Below are 16,814 nucleotides of genomic sequence, written 5' to 3'. Positions count from 1 at the left end.
ATACGGTAGGGTGCTGTCCTGTGCATTGTAGGGTCTTTAGCAGTACTCCTTACCTCTACCCACTAGGTGCCAGTAGCACCTCTTTAGATGTGACCACCAACAATGTCTCCAGAATTTGCTAAATGTCTCCTTGGGTCAAAATCATCCGGTTGAAAACCACTAACTGACAGCTAGATTATACTCAAGTTAATTTTTTAATTGGAATAATATAAATATTATAAATAGATTTCTTAATGCTTCACATTAAGAGAAACACAATGCCACATTGTTCCACTATTACTGATGCTAAATATGATCATTTGGTTAAGGTGTAAACTGCCAACTTTTTCCTATATAATGCTCCCCTTGAGATTAATAAGTGTTGTATGGGATACATTTTTATTCCTCCAAAACCTTTTTATCCAATAATTTGGGCACCCATATGATGATCTTTATATGAACTGATTATAATTGCTATAATTAGTAGCATTTCTTCACAGATCCCTGGTTTATCTTATTGGAAAAGTTTAGGTGTTAGGCACATCATTTCCATTGCAATGTAATTTCTTCCATGTCATTTCAGTGGACAGAGATATAAAACTATATTTATATTTCTAATTTCTCATCTACATTTACCATTAAGTATTTATTGATTACCTTTTCTTACCTAGGGTATAACTTATACTGTTTAATGCACAGATACTAAGTGATAATGGGTGATGCATCATGGAATATATAAGCACCTGTATAACACATACTTTTATCAAGATGTGGAACATTCCCCTGCAAAAAAAGTTCTCATACCCCTTCCTGATCAATTCCTTGCCTCAAAGGTACCATAAATAAATGTTGCTGGTTCTAGAGCTTCATACAAAGGGAACATACCATAAATACTCTATGGTGTCATCCTTGTTTTTTTGCTCATATTATTTTTTTGATTCATACATAGTGTCTCATGTATTGATTGTTCTCTTTTATTAAGTAACAATGGACTAGCATTCCATTATATGAATATAATTAAATTTGTCTCTATTCTCCTGTTTACGGACATTTGTTTTGTTTTCCCCTCCAGATTTTGACTATAATTATTAAAGTTAATATATTCTTATGTAATTGTTTTGTGTGGACATATTTTTATTAATCTTGAGAGTGGGATTTATTTCTCTAGGAATGGAATTGCTAGTTTATAATGTAGGTATAAATGTAATTCTTTAGAAAACTGTAAACAATTTTTTAATGTGATTGTCTCATTTTTCTTAACAATTTTTAAATTTTCATCTCTTTTCCCTTATAAATTTGTTTTTTTTATTTTATTTTATCATATTATGGGGGTACAAATATTGTTAGGGTTACATATATTGTCCCTGCAATTCCTCCCCCACAAATTTGTTTTTGAACAGTGTTACTGTACCTGGTTATTTGCTTTATCTTGAAATGTACCTAAAATTGTTACAAACTTATAACAGTATCACTACCCATCAATACCCATGATAACCCTCTTAAGTGAACTTTAAAATTTCTGTGTAATCCTTTCTATTCTGAGAAACTATCCCACAGGATATTAAATCAGAGTTCTGTGTTCAAAAGTCACTTGAAAAAAACCCTATATTCTGTGATTATGTAATCAATTTGATATATAGTTAGTGTATATGTGTCCAATATTAGGCCTACTTCCCCCCTCCCTTTTTCTGATGTAATTTAATTCATGTTGGAAGGTGACATTATAGTTTTTCTCTGTCTTGTGGTGATTTTATGACAAATATTTTCAGAAGCTGGTAGGTTTTGATTCTCATTTTCTTTTCTACTTACAGTAGCTTTGTATGGATGTGGCCTTCCTTTCTCTGTTCATGATAAAGTGGTATATTAGTTTGCTCAGGCTGCCATAACCAAATACTATAGTCCGAATGGCTTAAACAATAAAATTTTCTTTTCTCACAGTTCTTCAGGCTGGAAATTTATGATCAAGGTGCTGGCAAATTCAATTTCTGGTAAGGCCTCTTCTGACTTGTAGAGGGCTGCTTTCTCTCTGTCTTCACGTGGTCTTTCTTCTGTGCTCATTTGGAAAGAGAGATCTCTCATGTCTCTTCTTCTTCTTACAAGGCCTATTGAATTAAGGTCCTACCCTATGACCTCATCAAACGTTTATTACCTGCTTATGGGCTCTGTCTCCCAATATGGTCACACTGGAGGTTAAGGTTTCTAAATATGAATTTTGGAGTGACACAATTCACTCCACAGCAACTGGGTAAGATTTTCTTACAACAGTAGGACTAAGTGATAACAGGCACATTCTGTGGGAGAGGTGGAAGAAGGAAGAGTATAAATTGCATATTTAATTTCTTAGTTCACCAGTGCCCTCTTTTATTGATATAGTGAAAGGACTTTCTTTTTTTTTTTAATTGAAACTTTTGGGTAGAGGAATAAAATCAATCTGCATTATAATTCTTTCACAGGGCCCTTAATATAATAATATTAATATAATAATATTATAATTCTTTCACAGGGCCCTTCTTGCTTTCCTATTTTCCTATTTCAGGAAATGTACAAATGACACCCCTGCTTTTTGAGGTACCCTGTGTCACCTAAAAGAGGTACCCGCCTCTCAAGACTGAAAACTATTATCCCTTGTACTTTCTAAGCTCTTTTGTTACATTTCTTTTAGTAGCTTGTACTCTGATTCTCTAGGTCTGGAGCCTGTTTCCAGCATTTCCCTCCCTAGGATGATAAGACTTCTCTTACAGGAAGTCCACCCTGGTTTATGTTTTCTTTTCTGCACAACTCCCATCTGATTCTGCTCCCACGTGGTCTCCAGAGAATACTGTGCTGCTCTCAGTTATTTATTGCTCCTCCTTCATAATGAGTCAAGGTTTCTGTTAGACAAACTCTCTTTATTATGTTTGTAGGTATGAGATTCCAGTAATTGTATTTATTCTCATTTTTTGATCTTTAGAGGCTGTGTTGGGAGATTGAGATTTAGGCTGTAGTCATGTTCTAAACTATATAATTTTCTAAGGATACTATTCTTTGTCCAAAGACAGTCTCCTATTTTTGTATTGATTACAAAAATATTACTTTAAGAAACTGGTTTATTTGGATATTTCAAAACAGACCCTCTAAGCAACTCATGGGTCAAAGAAAGAAATTTAATGCAATTTAAGCCTGAAAGATAAAAGCACTGGGATCTTGAGGGATGCAGCTCAAGGATATTTATAACATCAATATATGTATTAGAAATAGTTGTGTCTGGCATTAGATGGTGCCTCTCTTATCTCAATTACAGGGAGTTTGCCAACCAAGAATGCCAGCTTCTGTCTTCTCAAATCTAAGAAATGAGACACTCCTTTCCACAGGCCACTCCCAGCCTAAGAGAGGCCTCCCTATTCCTGGGAGATGTTACATTCCTCTGGCTGTTGACTTTAACTCAAGAACTCAATGACCTTCTCTAACTTTGCTTAAACTGCACTGAAGTCTCAGAGGCTTCAACCCATCCCCCTTTCTCTGCTGATTTCTCCCTCATTCAAAGCCTACATCACAGTTTGAGTGCTCTCTGTCTCCCCTGGCTCCCTTCCTATTTTCTCATAGAGGTCTTCCTCCTAATAAGTCTATTACATTTTTAATCTCATTATACAATTGCTTCTTGGAGCACCCAGAATAATAAAAATAGCCAAAACAAAATAAATTAATGATCTAATATTCTACTTAAGATGTCAGTAAAAGGGTAACGGGAAAAATCCAAACCATGTAGGAAGATAAAAAGAATGATGATATTGGGAATTAACAACATACAAAAAAAAAAAGTTTCATAGAGATAGCAAAGCTAGAATTTTGTTCTTTGAAAAAAAATTAAAATGAAATTTAGACAAATTAATCAAGAAGGTATAATAAGCAAATACTAGTAATAAAAGAGCCATAGCGTTAGATAAAGCAGAGATTTAAAAAGATAACACTACAAAGAGATTATGTTAATAAGAGTAAAACCTCACACAAACTGAATTATTGACCAGAAAAATATAACTTACTCAATATGACTCTTGTACAAACAGAAAGCTTGAATGAAATAATAGTAAATAAATTAAACTTAAAAATAATAAATGAAAAATCTTGCAATGAAACTCTGGGATCAGAATGGCTTATGGTTAAGCTGTACCTTTTGGGGGTAGATAATTCTAATTTTATAGAAAATCTTCCAAAGAAGAGAAAAGAAAAGGAACTTTCCAACTTTTTCCACTGTATTAGTTTAACTCTAATATTGCACTCAAAGAAGGACAATATAAGAAAGGAAAATTACACTCAATCTCACAGATAAATTCAGTGGAAAAATATTGATCAAATAGAAGTAATATTAATCTAAATCTAGTAAATTTTTTAAAAAACTGCTTTGTCACAGAAATGGAAGGCATATTAAAGTATTGGAACATCCATTATGTAAATCACCACAGTAAAGAGCAAAAGCAAAAATCAATTACATGCTTATGTCAAAGTTTGCTTAAAAAGCATTTGCTTAAATTCAATTCATGGTTATAGGGAAAAACACTTTAGCACACTAGGAATAAAAGTGAACTGTTAAAACCTGATAGAGAGTAGCAAAATTTTAGAACAAATGTTTTATGTAATGATGATTAGAAGCATGCTATCACTTTAATTTAACATTGTATTTCAGGTCCCAGCCAGTTCAACAAAAGAAAACAAATGAATAAAATTATCAGAATTAGAAAGATACAAATTGCAATTATAAAAATGTTGTAATTATCTATTTATAAAAATACAAGTTAATCTACAAAATATAATTCATAAGAGTTTAGAGATATTGGTGGATATAAGATCAATTGCATGTGTCTACACCACCACCACCACCAACAAATAAAAATATATGTATATATATATATATATTAACCAAACACAGTAGTATTTAGGAAATGATAGGAAGTACAAAGAAATAACGTAATATGAGACCAGAAGCAGAGTCATACACTTAGGGGCAGTTGATCTATCAACAGAGTTGTTAGTGTAACTTATTGCTGAATAGAGAAGCTATTAAAAAGTGCTGACTCTATATTAAAAATGAATGAAAGGAATTAACTGGCTCAATTATAATATTAATGCTTTTTATAAATGACCAAATTTTAATGTTAAAAATTCTTGTGTAATTCTGTTAGGATTAACAAGAAACACTAATTTTTATTCTTCACTATGCTTTTGTGAAAGAGTTAATTAATATATTTCTTTTGCAAAATACTCTCCCTACAAAAAAGCAGATATTAGAAAAGCAACATATTTAAAACATAAAATTGTTATGCCAAACCATTCTTAGCACAGATGTAAGGTACAAGGTGATGAATTAGGAGGTGTTCATTAATACGTTTGCCATGATTTCATTCTTTCTTTTAGCATCATTCTCTGGCTCTAATTCACTTTACCATCTCTTTTCCACGAATTTTTCCCTGTAAATTTTTGTAAACTTTTTTCTTTCTTACAATTCAATATTAATAATTAAATATAACTTGCTATTTTATTTGAACCATCAGAGTACTTACATAACTTGTAAGTAAAATGGTTGTTAATTCCTTAGAAAAAACAAACATATGGGTTCTCACAAGTCATCGTCTCAGTTGAGCAGAAAACCATGCTTTAGACAGTGTCAGCACCTTTTATATTTTTTTTGATAGAGAGCAATCAAAACCTCTGAGAAAGACCTGTCTAGCAACTCTGGTGCCAAAATTTCTGAGAAGACCTGTCTGGCAACTCTTGTGCCAAGAGAATTTATTTACTTTTTAAATCATTTTTAGGAGAAATTTTGGAAACAGAGTGCTTACCCCTTATACTTAATTACAATAGTCTTATATTCATTTTCCCAAAATAGATCTTGTTAAGTATTTTGTATTTGCATGTTTCTTCCTAGTAATAGAGTACACTTGAGGATGTAGTTAGTGCCTGGTAAAATTAAGTTCTATTATAAATACCTTATATAAACCCCTGGTTCCTATTATCGCTGAAACAAGATGCACATTTATGAGCTCCATTGTATTTCACTTCTCACATTCTGTAAAGTGTCACACTTTCCTGAGTTTATAAGAAATCCACTGTAGCATATCAATGTTTGGCAGGAGACTTGCAGAAAAGCATCTTTTTTACTGTTTCAGTTTTAGCTCAAAGCTATTTCTCTGGTTGTACTATAACACACGAAACAATTTTCTTATTTTGGGGATAAAAGCATCATGTTTATTTGTATTTTTATCTTAATAGTTCCTTGGGTATGTGTAGATGATGATTGACTTCTACATTGTAATGGAGAATATATTTGGGCATTAAATTTTGTAACACCATTAAGAATTTTTGAGACAGTGCCTGGCTGTTGCAAAATCAGGGGTCTAAAATACCCACATTGACTTCTGGGGTCTGTAAGTTTTTTCTATCAGAGCATAACCAAAAACTTTATATGTCCCCTTTCTCTTGCCATTCTAATATACAACACTGACTTATTTAGACATAGACACACATTTTTAAAAATATTGCTTACATTGCTTTTGATTCACATTCAATCTGAGATATGCATTTTGGTTTCTCTCATATGACATCGGCATACATTTTCTTTCAAAATAGTGAAGGAATTTGTAGTCTTAGAAATTCTCAAAAGATTTAAAATAAAAAATTAAAGTAACTAAAATGTATGTGGCATTGCATATTACTAAAATCATTCATTGTGCTGTTGACTTTTGGTCAAACAGGGACTAAGTTATCACTGGGCTATATTTAACTATGGACAGATTGGACATAGACTTTCATTTAGGGGGGAGTTCCTGCAATTCTTATTTGTGATTCCAGGACATTCTAGAAAAAGACTGTTAAAAGATCCAGGTTGTGACATCAATAATATGAGCGCATTTAAATTTGAGTTGCCAGACTTTTGAATGTGATTCTACAGAAATTTCCTCTCTTCTGAATTTTCTGAGAGACAGAAAGAAGAAGAAGAAGAAGAGGAGGAGGAGGAGGAGGAGGAGGAGGAAGAACTCCAAAATCTATCAAACCAAACAAAAACATAAACAAACCTTTGCTAGAATACAATGCCATGGATTCAGAATGTGACAGTTAATATTGCAAGAGGATATACATACATTTACCACCATCTTGTTAACTTGATGTGGGTGGGATGCATTCAGGAATGGGATCACAGAACTTCAGGTGAATTAATCGTGGCTTGGAATCCTTGCTCACTTTGAGAGTTTCTTCTACTCTTGAAACCCCAGTTCCCTCATGTATAACACAAACTTGCTGAATTATTGTAAGGATAGGAAATCACTTATATGACTTTTTACCAGGAATACATTAGGTTCTCAGGAAAGTATGGGCAACCATCTCTTACTGTGGAGAAATAACAGTGCTGTTCTACATGTGACTATCCAGTTTTCCCAGCACCATTTATTGAATGTGGCATTAGATTTGAGGATAGCGGTTACACTTGAGAGGGGGAGGTGGGAAGAGAGGGTCTACTAGTAAATGAGAAGGTCTTTCTGTAGTGCTGATTATATGAGTAGGTTTAGTTTGTGAAAATTCTTTAAACTCAACACGTTATTTGTGCACATGTTATACTTTAATAAAAGTTTACTGAAAATGAAAAAAATGTAAGATTTAGCTTTTATTCATTCCCACCATCTACTACTTGTTTAAAACTTTAGTTCTACCCATTATCTGTTATAAAGTAGTCAAGCAATTTCTTTTAAACCCTACAACTTTACAAAGCCTTGACATAACATCATATTTGTCTTTGTCCAAAAATATATTTGCTCTCCTAAAAATAATTTTTCATCACTAAGTTGCTGACTTTTTATTGCAACTTTATTATTTTCATTCTGATAAGTGATACAATGATAGAAAGTTTAAGCATTAATCTTAACAATGAAAGTAATGTAATGTTCTAAATTAGATTGTAAAATACTATTTTCACCTTATATCCCCAAATAGGCACCCCAAATGTCAAACCACATCATCTAATATTTGATCTCTTAGTTTATTACATTTAATTGGTAAATGAAGTCTAATGCCAAGAATGTAATTTTGGTTTCCTGCATTTTAGAAGCCAGAACATCTCTTAGATTCGGGAACAGAACATTTTCTACAATAATGGTACAATTATAAGGATATGAAAAAGCAGTTTTTAGACTTTTATATCAAAATTCATTTCAAATGATAGTATTGAAGCCCAATATTTTTCTTAATGCTGACTGTGTTGGAACTTTTTTAGAATTTAAAATGTCACAGACACATATTTTATAACAGTGTAATACTATACAATACATTGCAATCAAGCCATTTAAAACCAATAATGTAAAAAGAAGTAATTTACAGTTTTTATCCTTAACAAATAGTTTTAAAATGTCTCATATTCTAACCATCTTATATAGTTTACAAAACATTTTGAATAGTTAGTCTCATTCAGTCTTTACAATACCACAAATTTGGTGGTGCTGGTGTTCTCATGCTAATTTTACTATTAAGAAAACAATGAATGAGATGTGCAATGTGTGGGGGATGGTCACATTTGAAGCTCTGACTTGAGGGGGGAGGGGGCATGGGCAATATATGTAACCTTAACATTTGTAGCCCCATAATATGCTGAAATAAAAAAAAAGAAAGAAAAACAAAAAGAAAACTTAGCAACATAGAAAAATAAGTGTCTTGTTCAGAATTAGCCAATGTGTAACTGATGGAACCAGGACTATATTCTGATAGTTTTTCTATTGTGAAAACTTTCTTCACTGCACAGATTTGTGCAATAAATACTTGACATGTGTGCATATATATGCCCAAACACATGAGAGAAAGAAATACATATATAATTTTTCCTGAAATTTTTACCATCTTAATATTTTTCCTCTAAGTAGTATATTACTATGGAAAGTACTTTCCAATACATTTGATTAATTTCACTTCTCAAAAACCCTATCAGATTAGAGAATAAATTGTCCACATTTAAAAGAAGATGAAGTTACCTGACTAAATTTATCCAGAGACTAAATGGTGAAGTCAGGATTAGAATTCATAGCTCTGAATTAGAATTCATTACAGAGCTAATAAGTGACTAATCATTTCTACCTATGATATCCAGAACAACAAAGAAAATCATAGCAGGCAAATATAATTTAACCTCATTATAATAATGAGCAAATATTCAGATGTAATAAAACTACAGTAAATTAATATATTTGATATTGCCTTTTTAAACATGAAATATAGAAACAGTTAAAATAATAAAAATTTACCAAGGAAGACATTAACATTATCCTAAATCAATTAAATCAGAACTTTTAAAGGTGGCTTCTGGTCACTGGTAATTATAGTATTGCCCCAAGTGAATCTAACATGCAGCCTTGGTTAAGAACCACAGGACGAGAGCAGATGTCAACAAACTCTTCTTGTAAGGGACCACATAGGAAATATTTTGGGTTTTCCTAGACATATGGTCTCTGTCTCAACAGTGCAACTCAGCCATTGTGTGTGAAAGCAGTCATAGACAACATGTGAACAAATGAGCATGACTGTTTTCCATTACACCTGTATTTATGGTATTCAAATTTGAATTTTATATAATGTTAATGTGCCTAAAAGAATATTCTTCCTTTGATTTCTTCTAACCATTAAAAAGTGAAAACCATGGGACATACTATGGGACATACTAAAATAGGCAGGCCAATTTTGGCCTATGGGACATGATTCACTAACCTCTACTCCCTGAAAATCAAATCAGCCCCCCACTCCTGTGCATTTGACTATATTTTATAATAGTGTAATCATGGAATGTATTATATTCTATTATATTCACTTGTCTTTACCCATAGTGCTAGCATAGTGCACAGTACTTGGAACCTGAAAGACAAAGAGATATATACAAACATATATATGTTTTTTTCTTCCCCAGAGAAAGGAGTGAGTGAATAAATGAACTATAACCAATCAAAATTTCCCTAGAAATGATTTTGTGTCTTTTCGACTGATACATGTTCACCAGTTGAGAGTGGGTATTATTGCCAAAAAATCAGCAGTTTTGTACCTACATATTTATTTGATTAATATAGTCCACATGGTTACAGAGATAGTCACATGAACCAAGAGGAAAGTTATATTTATCTAGGATGTGTTCTGGCTTTAGAACTTTTGTGTTGTTCTGAAGTTTTCAAACAAATAGAAATTTTCTTTTTATAATTATATAAATAGACATTTCCATGAACCTTGCTTAATGGGACCTGTGTGCTGGATGCCTTATCTTTGGAGAATTACAAATATTACATACTGCTTTTTAATTTTTTTTATTTTTTGTACTTTCTGTGTTTAGCTAGAGAGATTGCAGGCTGAAAATGCCTTGGAGTGGGAGAAGAGGGAAATACTTGAAACAGAAAAACAAGGTCTGGAGAGAGAAAATAGAAGGCTCAAGATCCGGGTAAAAGAAATGGAAGAGCTCCTGGATAGGAAAGATGGATTAAGTGAAAACTCTCAAGATCCTGATTTCAAGATTTCACAAATTGATCTGCAAGAGAAAAACAAGGTACGGTTGCTCCTTGGAGCACGTGTTCTCTAACTGTATATTCCCTACCCAGCATCTAGGTGGATGCTCCCTTCACTTTCACACACCTCCAAATCTAAATATTTCCTTTTGTACTTGCTAATAACTGGGAGAGCTTGCTCTTTGTTCCACTGTGACGCAAAATAATATTGTTTATGCATCTGTAACAAAGTGTGTCAAATTTGGGCTAAACATGTTAGAATATGACAAACCTTCAGTTTCAATATTTACAAAAGGAAGGAAAAAAAATGAAGTGAGAAAGAGACCTTTGTGGGTTTTGTTTCCTGTTATAGGTCTGTCTCAGCCTTTTCTAAGCAATTGATCTTATTTTCAATAAACATATTTTTCCATTAATTTGAGCAGCTATACAATAAACATTTGTTGGTAACTGTGGTAAGTATCAGTGTAAACATTCAAATTCAGCTGAGGCTCATTGTCTTCTGGTTCTTTTTTATGTAGTCTCAGAACAATTATTTTTGAGTCTATTAAATGCATCATTTTTTTTTCAAACAGCTTTTACAGGCAATGGCACTTGTTAAAACTAGAATTAAATTCAAAATTTGACTCCGGGAAATTTAGGCTGTTTTGTATGTGTCTTATCCTCAAACCATAGTTAATTCCATGCTGTAGATGGAATTTTATTTTTATAAATAGTTTACAGATTCTTAAATGTGCTTTTATTGGCTGACTTATAGTTATAATTTGTGTGGTTAGGTGTCAGTACACTGCAAAATATATACATCGTTCTACTTTTTCCATTAAAGTATATATAGCATCTTAATGCACAATTCTGTTTTTCCCTCAATTCCTGTAACAGTTTGAAAAGGTAGATTTGATAAGTTCATATTTTTAGTTATATAAGTCATTTATACTCATATGAGCTCTAGAATCTAAATGGACAGAAAAATTGAATTCCATATCACTTTATTATTTTGTGATTCTAGGAATTTATTGCAAATGCAAGATTAATTGCATTAGTGTTTCATGACTTGGCAATGCAAATATTTAAAGTTAAATGTTATAGTCAGTGATCATAATTTCCTATTATACAGATTCATAAGCCATCTATAATAGCATGTTTGATTCTGACATACATATAACTGATAAATCCATACAAAACATTTTTTAGAGCTTTCTACATCTAAAAGCACAGAATTACCTCAATTGTGGAATCCAGTTTGATTATAAAAATACATCTTTCTATTTGATTTCTTTGAATAAGACAAGTATTTATTTATATTATTCTCTTTGTCAGTCATGGATCTGGATGCTGATAATGTGAAGATTAAAGAATCATTATTTCTGCCCAGCATGGGTTTACAGTCTTTATAGGAAGACAAACACATACATTATTATCAATAAAACATTGTGATGATTGCTAAGAATGTAGTGGAATGGGAACAACAATGAATAAGTAATTCACTTTATTTGATTTTGACACCTTTCCAATTAAATTAAAATATCATAATATAAATATATCAGGAAAAACAAGGGTTAATTTGGGCCTGTTGGGAGCTAGCATATATACTAATTGGTATGACCTATAAGCAGGGTACACTAAGACCAGACCTGGGCTCTTTGAGATCTATATGGTTCTTCTGCCTAGGACTAGGCAGAACTTGGAAAGTGGGATGATTCTGGAAGATCTGACCAAATAGGTGGTATGCTTTTTTTGGGTAGAAGACTATAGGATTCTTTAGGTATAAATCATATTTTGATGATGGGGTAGAGTTGGTGATTATTACCCTTTTCTTTGATAATTCAGAATCACTACTGAAACCCAAATAATTACTTTCTATGGAACAGCTGTAGGTCAAAATCTTTGGTGCCATAGAGACCCTCACAGAATCTCAAAATGTCAAGATTCTGATGCCCTCAAGTACCAAATGAATCAGAGCTGTGTATAGAACATGTCAAAGTCCAGAAAATAATCTAGATTTGTTCATAATAACAAAACCATATTGTAGTTTTAACATTACTTTAATAAGGATTAATAAATGTATATAAGTATCATATATGAGTATCGTATCTGTTTATATATAAATACCATATATGAATGAGTACCATGTGTACATATATATATGAGTACCACATATATGTATATAGGTACTATACATGACTACCACATATATATGCATACATAGGTACAACATATGAGTGCCACATATATATGTATATAGGTCTCATATTTGAGTACCACATATATATATTTGTTTATAGGTACCATATATGAATATCATGTCTATATTTGTATTTAGGTACCATATATGAGTACCAAATAAATATGTTACCACATATGAGTACCACATTTATATGTATATAAGTACCGTATATGAGTATCATGTCTATATATGTATGGACAATCCATATATGACTGAGGCAGTGGAAATAGGTGGTAAGGGATGGTGCTGAAAATGCTCCACAATTATTAGTCTCTAAAAGAAATGTAAGATCTCTTACCACATGACACTTGCAGTGAATCATATTTATCAACTGTTCATGGCAGACACAAACCTACCTGCTACACATAGAGATCCCCACATCAATAGATTTTTAAAACATCTTAAGATTTAGTAATCTTCTTGTTCAATAAAATTTGTATAAATCCCTATTATTCAAGGAGGGAGGACTTTTCACATGGCTTTGCATTTGCTTTTTTGACTTTAGTGTTTTAGGGAATACATTTTTAAAGAAAATGGCTTTCAATTTTAAATTGCACTATTAATCCAAAAACAAAGAATATTCTTCACGTGAGTGATCTAATAACGTGAATCTCCACCTAGTATTTGCTTTTATATACTATGTTTAAGGATATGTGCACATCAATCTTTTACAACTTAAAAAAATTCAGTAGTACACTTGAACTTTTTGTGGACAGATTGGAAAATTACCACTCTGTGGTAACTATTTTTAAAGCATAAACCACTATCATAGACTTTTCTAGAACAACCTCTGCATGCAAATCCTTCTATTTTTGGATGTTTTTGAAAATAGTGGCACTGTTCCATGGTTCCATGGCATCAGCATAACTGACAAAACAACATCAAACAATAGAACTTCAGTGGCAGTATTGAGTGCTCCTCTCAGATTGAAGCCTGTATTTTAAATGATGAAAAAATTGTTTGAGAACTAGCTTTGTGAAAACATCAGTAAATCACAGTGTATGTTTTAAGGAGGAGAAATGAAGCTACATTTGAAACTCTGATTCTACAGCCACGAGTAAATTATATTGGTTATGCTTGATGGTTAGAATGTATATTTTCATCTACCCTTTTTATCCACCCCTTTTTAAAAATCCACCTATACTTATGAATATACAGATATATAAATATTAGAATAATTAATATGATTAGATTTTTTTTAATTGTCATATACTCAGAAAATTTGGATTCAATAATCTGAACTATTTGCTATAAAACATTTTTAGTTTTCTTTTATAAGACCAAGGTAGCTAAAAAATCTGTGTATTAAAAATTATAGTCTTATCAAAAGTGGGGTGTACATGTCACACTGTGGTGTGGAAAGAAACTACTAATATATTGTTAGCTGTTGCTGTTAGAAAATCCATCTTATAGTTTACAATATACATTAGTAGAATAGCATATCTATATAACATAATTCAGTATATTTTAGAAGGTCATTTAAAATGGGTAAACTTATAATTTTATGTAACATAAAATGCTTGTTAGTCATTTTACATAATATTTACTTCAGGAGAGGTTTTTAAAATGTGGGTAAAAATAAAGAAAGTTTTACATTAAGATTAAAAGGTTTAAGTGAATTTTTAACACTGAAAAGAATCTCTAATATAGTATGTCTCCTCTAATATGGGTGAAATAAACGAAAGAAAAATGGGAAATAATTGATGATATTTATACTAAAAATTAAAATTGAAATAATGATTATAATTGATCCTACACTATTTTACAAGTGTTTAGTGAGAACAGCCTAAAGTTAATGAAGCTCAAAACTAAGAGAATACCTGGTGGCACCATTCTCATGAAGCCTGTGACTGTCCTCCCCAGTTCCCTTTTATTTTTTAGACTTTATTTTTTTTTACTTCTTTAGAAAATCATTTCCTGATCTACCCGACTAGATCAAATAGCTCTTGCAGTTTTTGAAATTGCTTAGCTGTTAGTGAGATCATTTGTTTAGTAACTCTATGCATTTAACTAGGAGATTGATGAGGGATTGCCTCTCTTTTGCTAACTGATATATCCCTATGACCTAGTATGCTTCCTTTCTCACACTAGGCTTTCAAAAACGATGAAAGGAACGAATGTAAAAAAAAAAATGGAGGGATATGTAGTATAATATAAGCAATAATTTGTCCACATGAGTCATAATATTAGAAAATTAAGAGTGAATTATTAATTTTCATAGATGCATTAATAGGGAGAAAACTATACTTTAGAAGTCAGTATGAAGATATATCTAATATTAACATGCAAGGGATGTGCAGATAGAAAGGAGTTTCAAGGAAAAGGATAATCCTTAAGTTAAAGAAAAAACATCTTCTCCAGGGTTTGGGAAAAAGAAAAATAACTGTAGGTACCTTCTTAATCTTGATCCTTTCTTATGCTCTTACCCCTCCCTTTTCTCCCTTTGGTTCATGTCTTTGAATGTTCAGGAAGACAGAGAAAAGATATGAGAAGACATGTGGGAGGAAGGGAAATGACAAGTGGGGTTTCTACCCACTATAAAAGGAGAAGACATGAAAACCAAAGAGAACAAACACACAGACCTTAATATTTATCAAGACAAGTCCTGATTTTGTAATAATGGAGAAAAGTAGAATTGCAGTTCCCAGCTATTATTTTTTATATGATATCTGTCATAGAAATGCTGATTTGCTTCACCCAACACATATGGCACAGATTCTTTTCATTTTATTTTATTTTTATTTTTTTTATTTCATCATATTATGGGGGTACAAATGTTAGATTCCATTTTGTAATGACTTAATTCTTCTGTTGATATGCAGTCTATGTATTTGCTATTGCAAACAATACTTTTTCAAATGAAGTTACTGGGAAAAGTGGCTCGTGTTCTTTTGGGTAAAGGCCCTTAAAGCAGTCAGCACTCCTCTGTTGAAGTGTTTTGGAAGCTCGTTTTCCTAAATCATTCTGGCAATGGAATACCTTCATTCAGGTCACATAATGGGTCACTTTCCGAAAGCTAATGTGACAGAGCAATAATTGATGTGTCTCAGGAAAATGATGAATTAATCTAAAAGTTGAAAAGCCATCAAAGTCAATTCCTAATGAATCTGCATTACTGACAGTGGTCCAGATTCAGGGAATGGCATTATGCTTATTTTGTTTAGTAACTTTGGCTTCAGAAATATTTTCTTTTCATTCAGTGATTTAGTGGGCAAATTTATGGATTGGTTGTTTTCTCCATTTATTATTCTTCTTCTAAATCCTACTGTTACTCATAAAATCATTAGTTAATTTAAGAATAAACAATAATCACATACATTTTTGCTGTTGTGAAATAGAAATTAGTTAATATATTGACTGCCATACTAGAGAAAAATTTTCCTTGGGCCACAGTGTTTTATTATGAAAATAGAATAACAACTTAAAAGAAAAGATCCTTTCTAATTTAATGAGAAATTTGTTATTTTTTGTTGTTTTCTATGCCTGATTTATATGAAACTAAATTGTCAACATTAATTGTAATGTAAAAAACATCAACAAATAAGGAAAGATGAACAAAAGAAACATTAAAGCAATTAGTTGTAGGTAGGAATACATTATGGAATCTGTTTTTAAAAGCTCTTTTTAGAAAGAGCTGTTTTTAGAAAGATCCTAAACTACTATTTTCCTTTCATGCAGTTATTTATATTTTTTCCAGATGTTAACTAAAGTTCTAGATTTACTGGTCTAATCACTTATATATAGGATTACCAAAAAAGATTGGTTATTTATGGAGTCAGATTCCACTAAGTATTTTGACACATTTCAGGTCAAAAGGTAAAAGCATATACATTTCAGTAAACGTTAGATGTGGAGGTATCTCAAATGATTTTGTCAGTAAAGGGATGTCACTAATTATATTTTTCAATAGGAAATAACATTGTGGAAGAAAAATTCTGACTCAAAGTCTACAAAATATAATATCTGGTGTTTTATTTTGACTTATTAAATAAGACCTAATTGCAAAAATCCCAGAAAAAAGTCCTTGGGGGGATGTTGGCAAGTAGATTATTTTCTATAAAATGTTTTATTTAAAAGACAGGGAAATAGAAATGGATAGTAACTCTCCTTAGGATCTT

At 31.8% G+C, this 16,814-nt stretch overlaps 1 protein-coding gene across 1 annotated transcript in view; it reads left to right on the top strand.

The window, feature by feature from the left end:
• CCDC102B (coiled-coil domain containing 102B) overlaps nucleotides 1-16,814 on the top strand; it is a 202,430-nt gene that overhangs the window by 83,268 nt on the left and 102,348 nt on the right. Inside the window, exon 6 of the mRNA XM_020282138.2 lies at nucleotides 10,307-10,516. Within this exon, the coding sequence (XP_020137727.2) occupies nucleotides 10,307-10,516 (210 nt within the window). The remainder of the gene's footprint in view (nucleotides 1-10,306; nucleotides 10,517-16,814) is intronic.

This window comes from Microcebus murinus, chromosome 17, assembly GCF_040939455.1.
Source record: "Microcebus murinus isolate Inina chromosome 17, M.murinus_Inina_mat1.0, whole genome shotgun sequence".
Classification (NCBI taxonomy): domain Eukaryota; kingdom Metazoa; phylum Chordata; class Mammalia; order Primates; family Cheirogaleidae; genus Microcebus; species Microcebus murinus.
The sequence above is the reverse complement of the archived record's forward strand: the minus strand, read 5'-3'. Positions and strand labels throughout refer to the sequence as shown.